This window comes from Cydia pomonella, chromosome 2 (genome assembly GCF_033807575.1).
Source record: "Cydia pomonella isolate Wapato2018A chromosome 2, ilCydPomo1, whole genome shotgun sequence".
Lineage (NCBI taxonomy): Eukaryota > Metazoa > Arthropoda > Insecta > Lepidoptera > Tortricidae > Cydia > Cydia pomonella.
Window position 1 is genome coordinate 13,791,312 of NC_084704.1, and position 18,419 is coordinate 13,809,730.

General features: G+C 41.0%; 1 protein-coding gene across 1 annotated transcript in view; it reads right to left on the bottom strand.

Annotated features, from left to right (window-relative positions):
* The window catches only part of LOC133530336 (calponin homology domain-containing protein DDB_G0272472), a 61,900-nt gene continuing 43,481 nt past the window's right edge, over positions 1-18,419 (bottom strand). The window contains exons 8-20 of the mRNA XM_061868248.1: positions 17,742-17,879; positions 15,400-15,543; positions 14,261-14,436; positions 13,209-13,319; positions 12,747-13,098; positions 10,112-10,226; positions 8,498-8,636; positions 7,689-8,050; positions 7,537-7,645; positions 7,059-7,355; positions 6,417-6,512; positions 4,950-5,066; positions 1-4,198 (exon numbers count right to left, since the gene is read on the bottom strand). Of these exons, the coding sequence (XP_061724232.1) occupies positions 3,953-4,198; positions 4,950-5,066; positions 6,417-6,512; positions 7,059-7,355; positions 7,537-7,645; positions 7,689-8,050; positions 8,498-8,636; positions 10,112-10,226; positions 12,747-13,098; positions 13,209-13,319; positions 14,261-14,436; positions 15,400-15,543; positions 17,742-17,879 (2,402 nt within the window). The 3' untranslated portion in view covers positions 1-3,952. The remainder of the gene's footprint in view (positions 4,199-4,949; positions 5,067-6,416; positions 6,513-7,058; positions 7,356-7,536; positions 7,646-7,688; positions 8,051-8,497; positions 8,637-10,111; positions 10,227-12,746; positions 13,099-13,208; positions 13,320-14,260; positions 14,437-15,399; positions 15,544-17,741; positions 17,880-18,419) is intronic.

Below are 18,419 nucleotides of genomic sequence, written 5' to 3' on the forward strand. Positions count from 1 at the left end.
TAAATTTCATAATATTTTTTATTAAAACTTTCTCCTTATAAATCCATCGATTGCTAACATAATATAGAATAGATCGTACATAGAAGCCATGTCTCGAGTGATATAAATACAGGTATAATGATGAGTGATAATGAAAAAAAACTATATCAAAATGAACAAAAAGATACCTTTCTTCAGGCCGTCAATACAAAAAGATATATCCTATCCCAAAATCTTAGACGGCATTACGACACCGTTGAGTTACGGTTTCACATGGTCTAATATTTTGGTCCTTAATAGGACTAGCCACCTATTCAAATGATTTTGCGGTTATGACAACATTAATTGAAACTATACACAGGACATCAGCATAGATAATATTTAAGTAAAAGGAGCGTTATAAACATCAAACATGATTGTAAGACGATCCCAGAAAAAATGATACAAAGTATATATTTGATAACAGGCACAATTGTTCAGATATAATAAGGGCTAAAATGAGCATATAATGGTCATAAAAAATAATAACAACAGAGTTACAAAAATGATGAATTCTAACATTTTTTCTTCTTTAATTCATGTATATAAATAGTTTTACAATAATGCCTTTCCGATTCACACAAAAGGATAACAATACTTAACCCTTTGAACGCCTAAAGCCCTTAAGAGGTGTCGTGAGTTGTGGCGCCTATAAACCCATGAACGGTGTTTATTAGATACTCGTATGGCGTGTTCAGTCAACACCTTAACCTTAGTGTGATCCTGATCATATACGTTTTTTAGCTTGAACTAACTAAACTTGGCAGGGCCGTGACATTTTTGGATATGAAAAAGGCAGTCCAAAGGTTAAGAACATGGATTTCTAAACCAAAAGCTGTATAGAGCAATATGTATAAAAGCAGCTTCCTAGTATCAAAATACATAAAAACGATGATGGTTGAAAATTATTAAACAATTTAAACTACAATAGAATAATGAAATGAATGGAATATACAAGTTTTGGAACCTTTGTTCCTGATATTAGATAATTTGTTGCTATTATAATTATTAGGTTAAATACAGTTACATTTAAAGTTAAATTTATTGTATCCAAGCATAGAACGGTTAAAATAAATAAAAAAAAACGCTATACGTAAACAATGTTGGAAATTGTATGACTTTGCCAAATCTTAACAGAATTAATATAAATAAAATAAGCACTAGGAAATAATTATGTAGTATTTATTTGAACGCTAACTACTTATTTTACAAGTTGTTTATGCATCGTTTAATAACTTAATTATTATTATACGGCTATTTGTTAATTGTTATTATGGGTAATGGTCTGGAGACCCATTTGGTACTTGATAGCAAAAATTAAATTATTAATGTATAGTTATATTTTTAACTTTTTTTACTTAACTTGAATCTTCAACTACCAAAGGGATAACATACAATTTCCCAAGTAGGTATGTGCCAATCGCGCTCGTGTGATCGTCTGGTAACAAATAAATTATGTAGCTATAGCAGAATAAAATACATGTGAAGTAAAACCGGTTTTGAACACCTCTTCACAGTGTGTGTTGATTAGTGCAGGAGCGTTCATAAAATATTGGCTTCACAATGTAATTTGCACTTTTTTTTCACGAATAGTGTTAAGAATATATCGTCAGGGGAAAAGCAAAACTCACTAATTCCATCCACCACAAGTTCATAGCCATAATGAACCATGTAGCCACTAAAATTAGGTTGATTTTTGTTTAATAATTTTGTAGTAATTAGTGAGTTTTGCTTGTCACTTGACGATATGGAGTAAATTTTTCCTTGATAATTTCATTTGTTCTGTTTCCAAGACAGGCCTTTATTTTATTACTACCGTTTTGTTTTACTTCGTTAATTCATTTTTACACTGGGATTCGTGGTTTTATTTCTTTCCTTTAACACTGGGATGCCAATAATTTCTACATGCATACACAAAGCGGCAACGATATGCACATATATATAAAGACGTCGTACTCGTATTTAAAACGAGCGTGAAAGTCGGCCGCATGAGACCGAGGCCAAATCAGAAATATAAAATGATTCTGAAAATGTCTCGATCAAGTCAATTAGTGCATCTCAATTGGAATCTGAATGCGATCCTGCCACAAAATGCGGACAAAACTAAGAATTATATTCACCCCGCTCCCACACAAGCGCCTCGCAATAAACGGATCCGACCGTCTCTAAAGAGAAACGAAGTAATAAATTGATTTCCTTATAAATATTTCCTACAACCGGGTCATTAATAAAACATCACAATAAATAAAAACTAATTATAATTTACACAAAATGTAATACGCACTGCAAAAACAGCATTTTATACACAACCTATCAAAGATACTATCAAACGTGAACAATTAATGATAATTTATAGAAATTAATGACATTAATTCCGTTAGTCCCTGATCCTAGTGATACATACTCGTTTTCTGTTTCGACTACGCTAAATGAATTCTCAATGATTAATGTACGAAAATATGTTTTTATTTCCCATAACTCGAAATGTTAAGCAGTGATTAATGATTATATTTTGTTATTTATTTTTATATTATTATCTTTGCTTAAAGTTAGCAATATGATAAGCTTGGAAACATCTTAGTAGAATCAAGGATTTGCAATATAAATGCATTAATATTTTTATATATTCATACTAACAGTCTGCTTCTCAAATTTAAATATTCGATATTTAAATTTAACCATTCGTTTAACGTGGTTCACGATGCATCAAGCCCACAGATGTAATACGACACATATGAATAGATATTTATACCAATGGATATAACATATTATTATTATATTGGGGGCAGCCATTGGAGTCACTAGAAAAGGCGGGAAATTTAAAAGAAAATGTGGATATTCTACCAGACCATTTTTTAATTTGTTGCCTTTTCCTAATGATGCGAATGACTGGCCAAACTACACATTTTCCACAACCGTGATTATTATATCCAGCAAAAATGTTTTGTGGGCTGACTCAGTTTGGTCCTAATCGCATAGCTTACTAGATGTTACATCTTTTGGTTTGTATCTAAAAGAGAAGCAGATACCCCACAACCCGTTCTCAAGGCATACATATTGGCTGCTAGAACTGCAATACTTATTCTCAATTTTATTTCTTATCTACTTCTAGTTTAAGTTGGAATTATATTTATATTTTTTAATTTCATAACTAACCAATATATGTAATAATTGCAAAATGATATAAAAAAATGTAGCACCGAAATAGTAACTAAATTTAAAACCGACATCAAGGCACCTTTCATCGTACGTTCTCACATACTCAACATATACCATTAACTAGAAAATGAAAACTGACAATATAAAATCAAGTCCAATCAGTTGTATATGAACTATGAGAGAAACGTTACACCAGTTTCTAATTTCTTTAAAAAGGTGAAAACGATTAGATGTTGACAGTATAAACTTCATTGCGTATTGCAGGGCGCATGGTAGTTATTTTTAAAGCGAACTATAGTGGATGTGTACTCGAGAAATACATATTTTTTACGTGCCGTAACTACCTGCCAACATTACTCATATTATTGATAGTATTATTTTAAAGTCATTTCCAGCAATTCATCATCACATTAGTCTATTTAAACGGCGACAATAGACGTTTCAATCTCACTCACAAATCTACAAAGCAATTTATGCTTCGCGTTATCAGTCTACTGGACAGCCAATATGTATACCGGGTGACATATTGAACGGAACAGAAATGGAATTTTCACCTATTAGTAATAATAAATCCCACGTGTGTTCGTTTTTTTTTAATTTTACAAAGACTTACAAATCGCTTTCTGTTCGTTAAATGCGTCACATTATACATTGAGACATCTCTCGATTATCACTCACGGTTAGATATCATTTCGACCGGCTAAAAATAGAGCTTAAACCGAGACTTGTCGTTCGTCAAGGTCACCGCGCGAACGATGAGTTCCGTGGCCAGGCCCTAGATGGCGTTCTGCAGCGTGAGCGGGTGCGGGCGCGCGGCGTGGCCGTTGTGCGCGGAGAAGTCGTCGTCGAAGGCGTCGGGCGCGGCCTTGGCGCTCGGCTCGGCGCCGCGCTCGCCCTGCAGGAACGACGCGGAGATGTGCGCCAAGCTGGCGGCGTTGCCGTTGTTGGTGCTGGGCGCCGCGTGGGCGTTGTCGTTTGATGCGATCTTGGCCGTCGGCTGCTCTTGCGATTTGTCTTCGATCTTGAATAAATATGACGCACGTTACAAACAGACACTGAGTAATTTCCTGATTATGATTTTAATTAAATTATATTTCAATCATTTATTTCAGACTAAAGGTCCATACATGGTCAGGAAACATTAAAATCAAAACTTATTATTAGTGTTAGTACAGCATAAAAACAGCCATAACTAAAACTAAACAGTGACTGCATGCAGTCTGCCAACGGTTGAGCATGAGGCCATTTTCGCGCTCCATAAACAATGGCTGCCGCGCAATAATGTAGTATTAAATATATATATTACAACACTTTCAACGTATTTTTTACGCAAGCTGCAGCAAACTTAATGAAGTCACCCAATGTTTTTGATGAAATGCACATTGGAGAAAGATATTGGACAGATGGAACACCGCCCTAATATCAACAACCCTACAGAGGGATCAAACTAGCTCTGCACAGACCATACAATGACAAAGTTTGTAAAATTTCAATAAAAATATGACGTTTATTATTTTGCATTTCCACGCTTGGACTGCAGAGTTAAGAGACTTCGGAATTGAGAGCCTGTTACACTCTCCCGAGTTTAGTAACTGACTAGAAGGGCGCCGCAATACGTGAGAAATGACATGATGGAGATATCTCCAAGTCACATCTACGTATTGCCGTGTCATCTGTTCATCAGTTATCGTGTCATCAGTTACTAAATGCAAGAAGGTATAAGCTCTTTAGCTTATAGTTGGCGGTTGGCGCACTTGTGAGACGATACTGACCGGGTGTGGGTCGGACAGGTCCAGCAGGTCGGGCGCGACGTTGCCGTTGTTGGCGGCGGCGGGCGGCGCCGGCGCCGGGGCGGCCTCCTCCGCCGCGGCCGTGGATTCTGAATCCTGCTGTACGAACAGAAACTAAATAAGAACGGTAAACTTATCATTTTCACGCCACTTCGGTTCGGTTCGGAAATGTGGCAATAGATGGTTTAAAACCAAGCTGAAAAGTAGGCAGTTTCATTGTAATCATCATCTGTCATTGGTGATGGTAAAAGGTTTTTTGTGGCGCAACTTTATCCTTCAAAAATAAAATTAGTTCATTTATAGGGCCCATTACTTATTTAAAAAAAAATACAGAACCTCCTCCTTCTATGAAATTGAAGTCGGTTAAAAAAAAAAAACGTTAATACCATTCAGTACACGCTTAAAGCGTTTTTACATTCGTAGCTGGTTTTAGCAAAAACGCTTCTAAGTTTAGAGTCGGTTTGAAGCAAACAATAGAAAAACGCCTCTTAAAAGTGATAAAAAAAAGTAAAAAAGGCGGGATCGGAAAATACTGAATTGGATAGTGTAAATTGTGTTTGACAAAAAAATACAAGAAACACGTATCTACGCTATAAAAATGAGTTCTTCTAGTGAAGAAAATATAAATGTTCCTGGTAAAAATACATCGCTTTCTTTCAACAATTGTCCTCGTGCCAATATAAATATTAATTTCTATTAAAGTACTTATTAATAGTTACGCAAATGTTTTCTTATTTCCTCGCAGTAGTCGTGAAAAGCACTATGTAATGCCTCGGCCGGAAACGCTGAAGATCGCCTCACTCGTCCATCTTTGAGCGGTTTTCCGGCCTTTCCTACAATGTACTATTTTTAGATTGATTATGATTAGGCTTTTTCTGACTGATTTTTATAAAGACCAGACTGACGTATTTTAAGTCGAATATTGCTAGACATGTCACGCATGACATGGAAAGGGACGCCAACGCGTGGTCCCGTTGAAGCTCCTTGTTTTGGAACGAAACATGTCAAGCAATATTCGACTTAAAATATGGGAGTGACCCGTTTCAATGTATTCAATTCGACCGTGTCTCACGGAAGTATTGTGATTAGAAATACCTATACTGGTAAACTGTACAACATGTAGTCTGTAATTTTCCCTGTATAAGGCAATTTTATTTAAATGATTGAACGAACGGCTATAAAAGATTTTTAATCACGGACGAGTAAAATAATAACAACAAGCCAAAACATGTGCTCATATATCTCCATAGAACTGACCTTCTTCTGAACTAGTAACCTTTATGTAACTACTTAGCGTCTATACTGGTTCACCAGTGTCATAAATATTGATGAGCAGTGAGTTTCGGTGATGAGATTGGGTTTTCTGGATGTATAGGCATACGAAACTGTCTGGACACGTATCCGTGTCCGCAAACCGTATTGGCAGACAGCTATGAGTGTGACACGCACCTGCGGCGCTTCGGGCGCGCTGTGGTCGGCGTTGCCGTTGTCGGTGCCGGCCTGCTGCTGCTCTTTCTCTTCTTGTTGCTTCTTATCTTCTTCGGCCTGAGGAAAAATAAAATGTGTTTTTTTACAAGCATCACCAATTTATGATGACATTGATGACCGAGTAACGGTTAAAACAATTTTATAAGAAACAGTCTATTTAAAAATATGTTCTTACGAATTCTTTCGAATAATGACCATCGATTTTATTGTCAATAATTTCAATTTACATGAACGTTAATTAGTTTATTAACAACTTTGGTAAAGGGGGGAAAATTAACATCACGAAATGGTATATTACTTGAATGAACTGTCCATGCAATGAGAGTGAAATTAAAAACTCATTCATTTCCGTTCGATCCGGACGACGTAACCGAGTATATCAAGCTACAATAGCCTACGCTAGGGGTCGAATCTCCGGTCGAGAAACTCGTACCGTTAACCGTGTATTTAGATCAATAAGGTAATTTGACTTAGCTCCCCCACATATGGCGAGTCGCCGCTCAGCACTCGCCACTCGCTAAGCAAGTCTCACGTTGGGTGCACCCAAATCGACATCAGCCTTCGTGATCATCCTCACGGGGCGGACGCATGCCATGACGGCACTCGGTAGTTCCTCGCGCCGGAGCCGCTTCTTCTTGTCAGCATGTCGTACTCTTTGGTGTCGACACAACGCAAAAGCAACGTCTGTCTACCTTCCTGAGCCTCTTGCTGCTGCCACTTGCTCGGCCTGCTGCCTCTTGTCATGTGTCTGTCTCGACACACACGACGTCTGCCTACCTTCCTGAGCCTGGTGCGCGCCATGATGGCCTCGACGCGCTGGCGGCGCGCGACACGCTCGCGCTCGGTGCGCTCGAGCTCCTCGCGCCGGAGTCGCTCGGCCTGCTGCCTCTCGTCATGTGTCTGTCTCGACACACACGACGTCTGCCTACCTTCCTGAGCCTGGTGCGCGCCATGATGGCCTCGACGCGCTGGCGGCGCGCGACACGCTCGCGCTCGGTGCGCTCGAGCTCCTCGCGCCGGAGTCGCTCGGCCTGCTGCCTCTCGTCATGTGTCTGTCTCGACACACACGACGTCTGCCTACCTTCCTGAGCCTGGTGCGCGCCATGATGGCCTCGACGCGCTGGCGGCGCGCGACACGCTCGCGCTCGGTGCGCTCGAGCTCCTCGCGCCGGAGCCGCTCGGCCTGCTGCCTCTCGTCATGTGTCTGTGTTGACACACACGACGTCTGCCTACCTTCCTGAGCCTGGTGCGCGCCATGATGGCCTCGACGCGCTGGCGGCGCGCGACACGCTCGCGCTCGGTGCGCTCGAGCTCCTCGCGCCGGAGCCGCTCGGCCTGCTGCCTCTCGTCATGTGTCTGTGTTGACACACACGACGTCTGCCTACCTTCCTGAGCCTGGTGCGCGCCATGATGGCCTCGACGCGCTGGCGGCGCGCGACACGCTCGCGCTCGGTGCGCTCGAGCTCCTCGCGCCGGAGCCGCTCGGCCTCCTCGGCCTGGCGCCGCTTCTCGTTCTCCTCGGCCACGCGCGCCGCTCGCTCGGCCTCTTCGCGCGCCTTGCGCTCGGCCTCCTCGCGCTCTAGTTGTTGTTGCGCCTGAAATCGAGAGTAAGAACGGAATAAGGAGTTTGCACTTATTTGATTTCGAATACATGATGCTCCTCCCCCTTTTTTAAAATTTGCGATAGATGTTTTTGAAAAATATTATCATATCACAAAATTCATTAAATACGATTACGCGAATTGTCTTAAATATTAACTTAATTTTATTGAAATATGTTAAGATAGAAAATTTAAATGTTAATCAATTGTAGCTTTGAAATCTCTGTTTCGTTTTTTACTAATGTTAATAGTGTTAACATCATTATTCCTAGTAATGATAGTTTAATAATTCCATTCAATATTAGTTTCCGATACCATGAGCAAAACTAGGAAAAGAAGTACGGTGGTTTTGCTCTTCTCAGTTACGCGAGTCACATATTCAGATTGCGTTAATTTTATTCTATATTTTGACGCTCCACAGTCGTCGACCAGCTGCCCTACCTCGATGGCTTTCCTAAGTTTCTCCTCTTGCTCGGCCCGCTGCAGGCGCGCCAGCTCTTTGGCCTCCTCCTCTTCGCGCCGCTGCCGCTCCTCCTCGAGGCGCTGCGTCTCTGCCTCCTCCTCGGCTTCGCGTTGCAGTCTGGAAAATTATATTATATGCAAAATATTTAAAACAAATACTGTTTTACTCACGTAATTATTTGTTGCTATAACTAGGCGACATGACATTCAATGTTTCTTGTGATCAAGTTGAAGCATGTAGTAGCCAGAAAGAACATCAACCGGGCCCTTGAAGACCGACCTGGCCTTCGAAAATGCGAGTTCCAAAACGAAACGTAGATGTATTGAAGATTTGATCGTGTCACGAACAGACAGACAGAACTAACAGTTTAGGTTATCTGGGAAACGAAAAGTCGCCAAATTAATGAAAGAAGTAAGTGAATCTGGAAAGTTTAGTGACCGATAGTGCAGTGATCAGAAGCAGCAACGGTGCTTGACATGGGATAAAGCTTTGGCGTATTACGTGGATTCAAAATCTACGTCTCACTCCTATAAACAAACAGGAAAGTGGAGTATGCTCGCGGGACATCAAGTATTTCCATCATTTTGTAGTGTTAGAAAAGCCAAAAAAGCCTGCTTATTAACAATAACGCATGCAGATATCAAACTTCAAGCGCTCTTAGATAAGACTTCTCAGTGTTTAATATCTGCACAACGTGAAGTTATAACTAGTTGTTCTTCGTTTGGTAAGGAGGCCTCATCATTCATTTTAATAAGTAAATGGGGTTGTGACGGAAGCTCTGGACACAGTACTTACAAACAAAAATTTACAGCGAAAGCTGTACAATAGCATTAAGTTTTATTGTTAAGTAGGTACTAATGGGCAGGTCGTTAAGATAATTATGTACGCAATTAGTTATTTAGGTTAAGCTATTTATACTACAAATAATACTATTATTTTAACTATATAAACATGTTAGAAGCTAAATACTAGAAAAAATATTTTTGTCCAGCTAGCTTGTTCTGGGCGACACACTGTGGGGTCTTTCCACGAGGTTGTCGGAATACATCATCATTTCATATTAGCCTCCATTCGCCCACTGCTGAACATTGGCCTCTCTTCGTGTACGCCACTTAATCCGGTCCTGGGCTAGTCGCATCCAGAAGTGTCCCGCGATTTTTTTGATGTCATGTACCCACGAACACATACACAGCGTAAATAACATGGACATCAGGAATTGGCTACTTGACAGTTTTTTGTAAATAATGTCAATCTATCTTGATTTCCCTGAAGATCAAATGTTTATATACTCGTAGAGCTCATGGCATTTAAACAACACAAAGGATGATGGGGAAGAAAACTGTCAAAATTACATAAGTAACGATAGTCTTTGAAAAGCTAAATGTTGCGTTTGAAAAGCCGTCTTCAATCTCTCTCTTTCTTATCACACGGAATCTGGAAGAGCGTCATCTACATGAAAATTTTACCGGCCTTTCCCATTTTTATGATTGGACCTCACTACATTTGAGCGGAATAAATCCTAGATCGCCTCTTTGGTACGTTATAGGCAAGCTTCAGACTAGCAGTAACCTAAACATCGGCAGCAGCCTCACCTCTGCCGCTCGAGCTCGGCCTGCCGCTCCAGCTCCTCGCGGGCGCGGCGGCGGCGCTCGGCCAGCGCGGCCTTGGCTTCTTCTTCTGTGGTGATGCGTCGCGAGATCATGGACGCTGGGGATAAAAAATACCTCAATGACATCATTCTCACATGACACAGACATTTGGGCTTTTTACGGGACTTCTTTTTGAAACTGAAAATGAGTTGTCGCTTTCAGGGTTAGTTTATCCCCTAGGTCACGTATTCACCCTCCGAGGGTGCACGGTCGACGCTGACGGAACAAATATATGGCGGTGAACGTCAGTGTCAGGCATGCATTTCGACTACAAAGTTTAATAATTTTTAAGAAAAAAAAAACGACTTCAATGAGGGAGACCGATGAAAGAACGATTATTGTTGATTTTGGATTTCATACAATGAAATTAAAAAGACAGCGTCCTACGCCTAATTATGTAGAAAAGGAGGTAACATGTTTCTTTTTGTCACTGCACCGACCTTGACACAATTCAGATTTGCCCTATCGTTGACTGGTAAGATACCCGCAATAGGGTATTCGACTAAATTTAAGATAAATTATTTCACACCATGCATGAAATAAAGCACCAGATAATTATTAAAAAAAAAAATAGGATAGAAATATAAAAACGTGCCTAGAAAACCTAACTGCTTGACAAACATGCAAAGAGAACAATTTGCCAAACGTGAACTATGCATCGTTGAAGAGTTCCGTTCTGTTCATCATCAGCAGTTCCACTTCATCAAATTATACTTCTACAAATGTAAATTCTTGATTTTTTGATGATAATACTAAGATCAGTATATATAGGGACCGTGCGCGTTGGAGGGTCTGCCATCTTGTAGCCGGAATCGGAATTAAAACATATACATTTACACGTCACGTGTTTTCTTGTGCATAGTAGGTTCTGACATCTATAGTGAGATTTTTCTAACATCACATATTTGACACATGACAGCACCCATATAATGTAAATGTGTATGATCCATTCACATAATTAAAAACAAAACCACGCAATTATAATATGTCTTTCGTTACCACTTAAACTACACTCACTTTTTGAATGTAATTATGCTTATAGTTATTTTTTTCGCATCGTATATCTGAAGTATTTAACAATAATAAATCACTGCACAAACGTTTACGTCCTAAGGGTCTTTTTTTTTAAAACCAGCGTTGTGGTCAAATCATTTTTTTCGATTCGGGTAACATATTCGTAAGTTAAAGATAATCGATATATTTATAACCTACAGAAAATACAAAAATAAGGTATTATAACTAAGAAAACATTAACTTAAACAAATACTTTTAAAAATCCATTATAATAATAGATCTTTACCGTACGATTTGCAAAAAATATGTCGATTTCTGAGCGGATCAAATTTGACGTCAAAATCATTCGTTTGTCAAATGTCAAATGCGCAGTCTGTCGAAGTTTCTCCGCCTTACTGTGCGCATATTCCGTTTCTTTTCGTATTTTTCACCTGGCTTTATTTTTGGATTCTTCTCTTTCACATCTGGTTACCTTGGCTCGTATTTTTGGACTTTGACTTTGCTTGTATTTGAATTTAGTTGACTTTGGATCTAAAAATGCCTGATTTTGCTAATACTAAGTAGTCACTAGCAGTATAATTTGCATGTATGACTGCTGTGCAGGTTCCTAATATTGATTTTTTATATAGGTAATCGATTCGATCTCACAAATCATAACTGTAATCGATCCGATTGCTGGATTTGACATATTATGTTGTCTTAGCCACATCACTTCAAACATCAAATGTCATGTGTCAAATATGTGATGTTAGAAAAATCTCACTATAGTGGGCTACATCGGAACAATAAACATCACATTTACGCCTCGCGCCAAAAATCTGACGGCTCCTGTGCCGCCTCCTACAGTTCACGCACGCTTCCTATAAGCCTTTAACATTTAACAGGAGTTCCCTCGATTCCTCATGGACCCCATCGTCAGAACTCGAACTTGACAAAAATTTATCTTCAAAATCTAATTTGCTTAACAAACACAGCGAAGAGGACAAATCGCCAAACGTGTCCTATGCGTCGTTGAAGAGTTCCATTCTGATTATCATCAGCAGTTCCACTTCATCAAATGTCATTTTTTTTAATGTAAATGCTTGATTTGTTAAAGAAAATACAAAAATCACTATATGTATGCCTTTCACATTTGAAGAGTTCCCTCGATTCCTTATGGACCCCATCGTCAGAACTGAGTTTTGACAAAAACGGGACCAATCTGTATATATATAAATTCAAACAAAAAAATAATTTTCAAAATTGGATCAGAAATGACGGAGTTATGGAGTAACAAACATTAAAAAAAAAAAAAAAAAAACAAAAAACAAATACAACCGAATTGATAACCTATTTTGAAATCTTGAAGTCGGTTAAAAATGGTTCAGTCTCATTCATGTCTTACATGCTAATAGTTGAAAAAAAACCCTGTATATTGACGGATTTTCCAAAGAGCGTTGCGAGATGTAGATACTAGATATCTTCTCATTTGTAGGAAACAGCGTAAAATCCTTAATAAGTAGCGTTTAAATTCAAGCATAAAACCTATAGAACTAATAACAATATTTCTGTAAATATTACTTACCTGTCATCTCATTTTCTTCAGCCTTTTCTTGGGACGGTTCTTTTTTTTCTTCAACTTTCTTCTCGTCTGACTTTTCTTTCTTTTCTTCGACTTTCTTTTCTACAACAATTTCTTTCTTTTCCTCAGGCTTTTCAATTATTTGCTCTACTTTTTCTACTTTCTCTGCGATTTTTTCTACCTTTTGTTCTACAATTTCTTTCATTTCATCTACAATTTGTTTGTTATCTTCTACTTTCTGCACTTCGACTGGCTTCTGTACTTCTACTATTTCAGGCTTGGCCTCTTCTACTTTATTTACCGCAACCGGTGGATTGACTATGTTTATATTCAGATTTTCTTTGTTTTCATTAACCTATAGAAAAAAAGAAGCAAATAAAATAAATCTACTAAGTTTACTTCAACAAAACTGTTGACTGATGTTGATTTATTCAGCTCTTTACACACCAATGAATAAAGTCATACCTTATCGTGTAGTGGCTGTCTGGCATTTTCATTTCCATTTTGTATCTGTAACGCTTCCAGCTTTTGACTCACTTCGTGCGCGTCGACGTGATTCTTATCACTTGGCTTTTGCTGCAAATATGAATGTGATTATTTAGTAGCTACATTTACAGAACGTATTTTACTGCTACAAGAAAATGTTTGCCACTATTTTTCTTAAATGTGTCTTTCTGTGATTATGTAATCACCTTCATAATAAATAATATCGACTGCGAGCCAGGAACAGATTTCCACGACTAATCGGCACCAAAATACGTAAAAAAGTCCCGTTTGATACTTTGTCAAATGATAGTTTAGATGTAATTGTGAATTAAAAAATCATCAGCCGGTTGTATCGCGGTGGAAAGAACGTAAGCTGGTCGCATGAACGTGTAAAAAATAAGCTTTAGCTTTTTACGATAGCGATAACAAAATCATGAAACTTTGCATGTCGCATTCCATCACGCGTTACAATAAACGGATTACGCATTACGCATACTTTGCGGACATGCGTGGTAAGGCGGTATATGTTCATATGAACAGCTGACGGTCTTTCCACCGCGATACAACCGGCTGAGTGTTTTTTAACATTTAAAATAGCATCTAAACTATCATCTGCCACAATATCAATCAGGAGGCTATGGCTGATTTTTTTTTTTCATGTTCATGTCGTCAACTGAAGGTCTTTCCACCGCGATACAACCGGCTGACTATTGTTTTAATTCATGATAGCACTAGACATTTAGACTATCATCTGACAAAGTAGCAGCCGGGATGAGATGAATGATGATATATGCTCCCGGCCCGCGGCCTTATAGTTTAATTACGAGTATTGTGTCTGTTAATAAACTTAAAAACTTTTGTACTAGTTTTATCTGCTTTTGGCTATAATGCCGGAGGCGAAATCCATCACCATGAGTACTACGACTATAATTATCTCACACTGAAAGTAGTGCAACAGCAAACTATGTCTAAACACAAAAGTCGGAGAACACGCCATTACGTTTCGATCCCTATTAAGATGGTATAGTTACCTTGACAATTTCTTTGTCCTGGCTTGGTTCCTTTGAGTGCGCGGGCGAAGGCGAGAGGGCGCGGCCGGGCGACGCGGACATGGACTTGCGGTTGGGGTGCTCTTTGGAGGGCTTTGGTTTTCTGTGCACGGGCGGCTTGCCCTCGCCCGGCGCAATAGGCGTGGAGGCTGCTGTCGCTGGAATTTGCATTTGACATTTATTTACACGAACCTTTAGCCCCGGAACGAAAGGGGTTCTATGGAAACCCTTTCGCCGGAGCGAGTCGAGCTTCCGTAAGAAATTGATCCTTGTATTCGTTAAAATAGGGTATTATTTTCTTGAGTGTTTTTGTCGTTGATTCTTAAATACAACTTCAACGGTGTATCTATTATATTTTTGGTTTTTTCTCTTGTGCCTGTGCGTCTACGATATTTTATGTCAATGAATGGTTAACGTTGTTTGTATCGAATACGTTCACGTGTTAAAAAAGTAATAGGTAGGTACTTTTAAAACGGCGGCTGATCGCTGTTATTTATTACACAGTTACCCGGCCGCAAGGCGGGGCGCGGGCGGGCGGCGCGGCGTGATGTGTGGTGCGCGGTGACGGCGTCGTGGCCGCGCTATGGATGTTCGTGTCCACCCGCCTGTGGGTGGCTACACAACGTTACCCGGCCGCGAGGCGGGGCGCGGGCGGCGCGGCGTGGTATGTGGTGCGCGGTGACGACGTCGTCGCCGCGCTATGGATATTCGTGTCCACCCGCCTGTGGGTGGCTATACAACGTTACCTGGCCGCGAGGCGTGCAGCGAGGCGGGGCGCGGGCGGCGCGGCGTGGTATGTGGTGCGCGGTGACGACGTCGTCGCCGCGCTATGGATATTCGTGTCCACCCGCCTGTGGGTGGCTACACAACGTTACCCGGCCGCGAGGCGGGGCGCGGGCGGCGCGGCGTGGTATGTGGTGCGCGGTGACGACGTCGTCGCCGCGCTATGGATATTCGTGTCCACCCGCCTGTGGGTGGCTATACAACGTTACCTGGCCGCGAGGCGTGCAGCGAGGCGGGGCGCGGGCGGCGCGGCGTGGTATGTGGTGCGCGGTGACGGCGTCGTCGCCGCGCTATGGATGTTCGTGTCCACCCGCCTGTGGGTGGCTATACAACGTTACCTGGCCGCGAGGCGTGCAGCGAGGCGGGGCGCGGGCGGCGCGGCGTGGTTTGCGCGCGGCGCGGCACGGCGGCCGCCATCACCGTGCTGTCGCGCGACACCGACGGCGTTGTCGCCGCGCTCTGGCTGTTCGTGTCCACCCCACCTGCCAGTAGGAAAAACCCGTCAACTTAGCTCTTATACGATAGCAAATAGACTACGATAGCGGTTGAGCATATTCACTCCCCGGTATACTGAACCGTTCTTCAACTTATTCGGTCTGTAGGTCGAAAATCATAAATTGATAATCGCGCAGTTTGCGCGGCAAGGAGTTGCCGCCCACATGATCGTCAACATCGCGTATGAGATCTAAATTAAAACTACAATTATGTTATTAATATTAATCTCAGCCGTTGTACTATCTACCTAGTTGGTTACTAAGTTCTGTTACTCGATTTGCAACCTCTTTATTTCCGTTAAAACAAATGCTACCGAAAAATTAAAAAAAATCATAATGTGGTGGATTTGTGAGCTATAATTCTATACCACACATAACGCTTATCTCGTCGTATCTATAATGAATTGAGGCCTAAAAGAGAATCGTATCGCAGTAATTGCGTTGCACAAATGTGGGCACCCGCCAAACATGATTTCGAAGTTGCTTGAAAACCTAAAAATCAACAAACAATTTGTTTATCGCACAATTAATAGATACAATAGTACTCAGAGCTTCGATGACCGCAAGAGGTCTAGAAGACCACGCACCGTTCGGACCCCAGCTCTAATAAAGGCAGTGAAGGCGAGAATTGCAAGAAACCCCGTCCGGAAGCAAAAGTTGTTGGCAATACAGATGTCTGTGAAGAGATGCTCCCTAAAAAAAGTTATCAATGAAGACCTTGGACTACACGCTTACCGCAGGCATCAGGGTCATTTGCTTAATGGACGATTAAAGACTATGAGGCTAGAGAGAAGTCGCGTGCTATTGAACGGTACGCACAAAATGGCCACCGAAAAATAACTTTACCATTGAAGAATGTTGTAACCGCCAGAATGACAGGGTGTATGCAAAAAACAGTCAAGAGGCGATTGCGGCTGTTCCGAAAGTGCAACGAGGCCATCATCCCTCTTATGTGATGATTTGGCTGGGTGTGTCATAATCAGGGCTAAAACAGGTTCATTTCTGTGAAAAAAGTGTGAAAACTGGGGCCAAAGTTTACCAGGAAACCGTTCTCGAACCAATAGTGAAGCCCTTAAGCCACACCCTATTTCAAAACCAGCCATGGGTCTTTCAACAGGAGTCAGCTCCTGCACATAAGGCAAAAACAACTCAAGCCTGGTTTCGAAGGAACAAAATTGACTTTATTGCCCACGAAGACTGGCCGTCCTCCAGCCCGGACCTTAACCCCCTGGATTATGCCATATGGCAGGTTATTGAGGAGAAAGCCTGTGCTAAGCCCCACACAAATCTTGACTCCCTCAAGCGGGCCATAGTTAAGTCAGTGACGGAATTAGACATGACAATCGTGAGTGCCGCTATTGATGACTGGCCTCGTCGTTTGAGGGCCTGTGTCAAGGCCAGAGGAGGCCATTTTGAATGATATTGTCATATGTAATTCCTGATTTTGTGTAGTTCATTTTAATACATAGTTTATTCAACTTTCGTTCGTATATTTTATGTAGATAAAGATTATTGCAGTAACACAATTTAGTAACCAACTAGGTATAATGATATTTTCCGAGATGGAGATGATGTACGGCAAACCCGATAAGTATTAAAGAATGTTAAATTACTCGGTGAAATGTGGGCTATTACGCATGAAGTGAATGCGCTTTTAAAAAAATCACAAAATTGGCAACATTCAGAGTGCATAGGAAGTGCACTATATTACATTATCAAGACAGTTTTCATACTTCGGAAGAAATCTACAGGTACATAGGTAAAAGGGGTAATTATTGGGTACCTTGGTATTGTTAAATAATACAACATTCAGACACTGACAATTAAACAGGGCAACATTCAACATTCGTATTATTTACACAGCTAAGCTTAAGCACAGCTAACATGGAACACAAACTTTAATTAAACTACTTATCTAAATTACAACTTAACTACCTAAATCCAACGCAGGATTAGCCTCTCTTGAAACATGAAGTCAATATAGGTGATTAATTTACACAATTATAAAATGTTAACATGTAAAATGACGGAATGCAGGACTGTCGTACAATAAAGAGTAAATTTAGTTTTTATTGCCACAAGTGAGTTTTGAATGACTACTCTGTGAATGTTAGTCGTAAACGCAGTCCTGTATTGTGTACCAAACCGACAACAAGATTGAGACATGATCCGGTCGCTGGGCTCACCTCTAGGCGTGTTGACCCCCGTGCCGGCGATGGAGGCGGGGCGGGGCTTGCGCGCGGGCCGCTGGCGCAGCACGGGCGCGGCGTTGGACAACGCGCTGGCGGGCCGCGAGCCCGGCGTCGTGTCGCCCGAGCGCGGTTCTGTGGCGTATTTACATGTGAGGCTGCGACTTGTTATAGGCAATAGGAGGAGAAACAGGTGGAGGAAGAGGATGTAGGAGAGGGACTTCACGGTGTCCTCACACTGTGCGGTTAGATTTTTGGAGTGGAGGAAACACGTTTTATTGAAGTTTAAAATTACTAGTGAGGAATAGCGGATTAAGAACCCGCGTTCCCACATAACCTAGAGTTGGTATTGTACGCCAGTATTGTCGCTCATGGACAAATCCGCCACTTTACAAGCGCGCGACTAGCCGTTTGAATGATTTATTTTTCACCTTGGCAGCTCGAACAAGGGTACTTTGCTGCTTAAAAACAGTGAGCAAAAACGCATTTTACTTAATGAGTGGGACAAAAAGACGTTCAAGTGACCCGTACATTCGAATGTCATTTCAAAGTGCGGGGCCTAATACAATTTCGAAATATTTGGATTCTTTCTCTCTCTGTCCCTTTCACGTCATTAGCAAAAAGAATGAGACAAAAAAGTACAAACATAATTCATCGGTTATTAACGGTTTATAA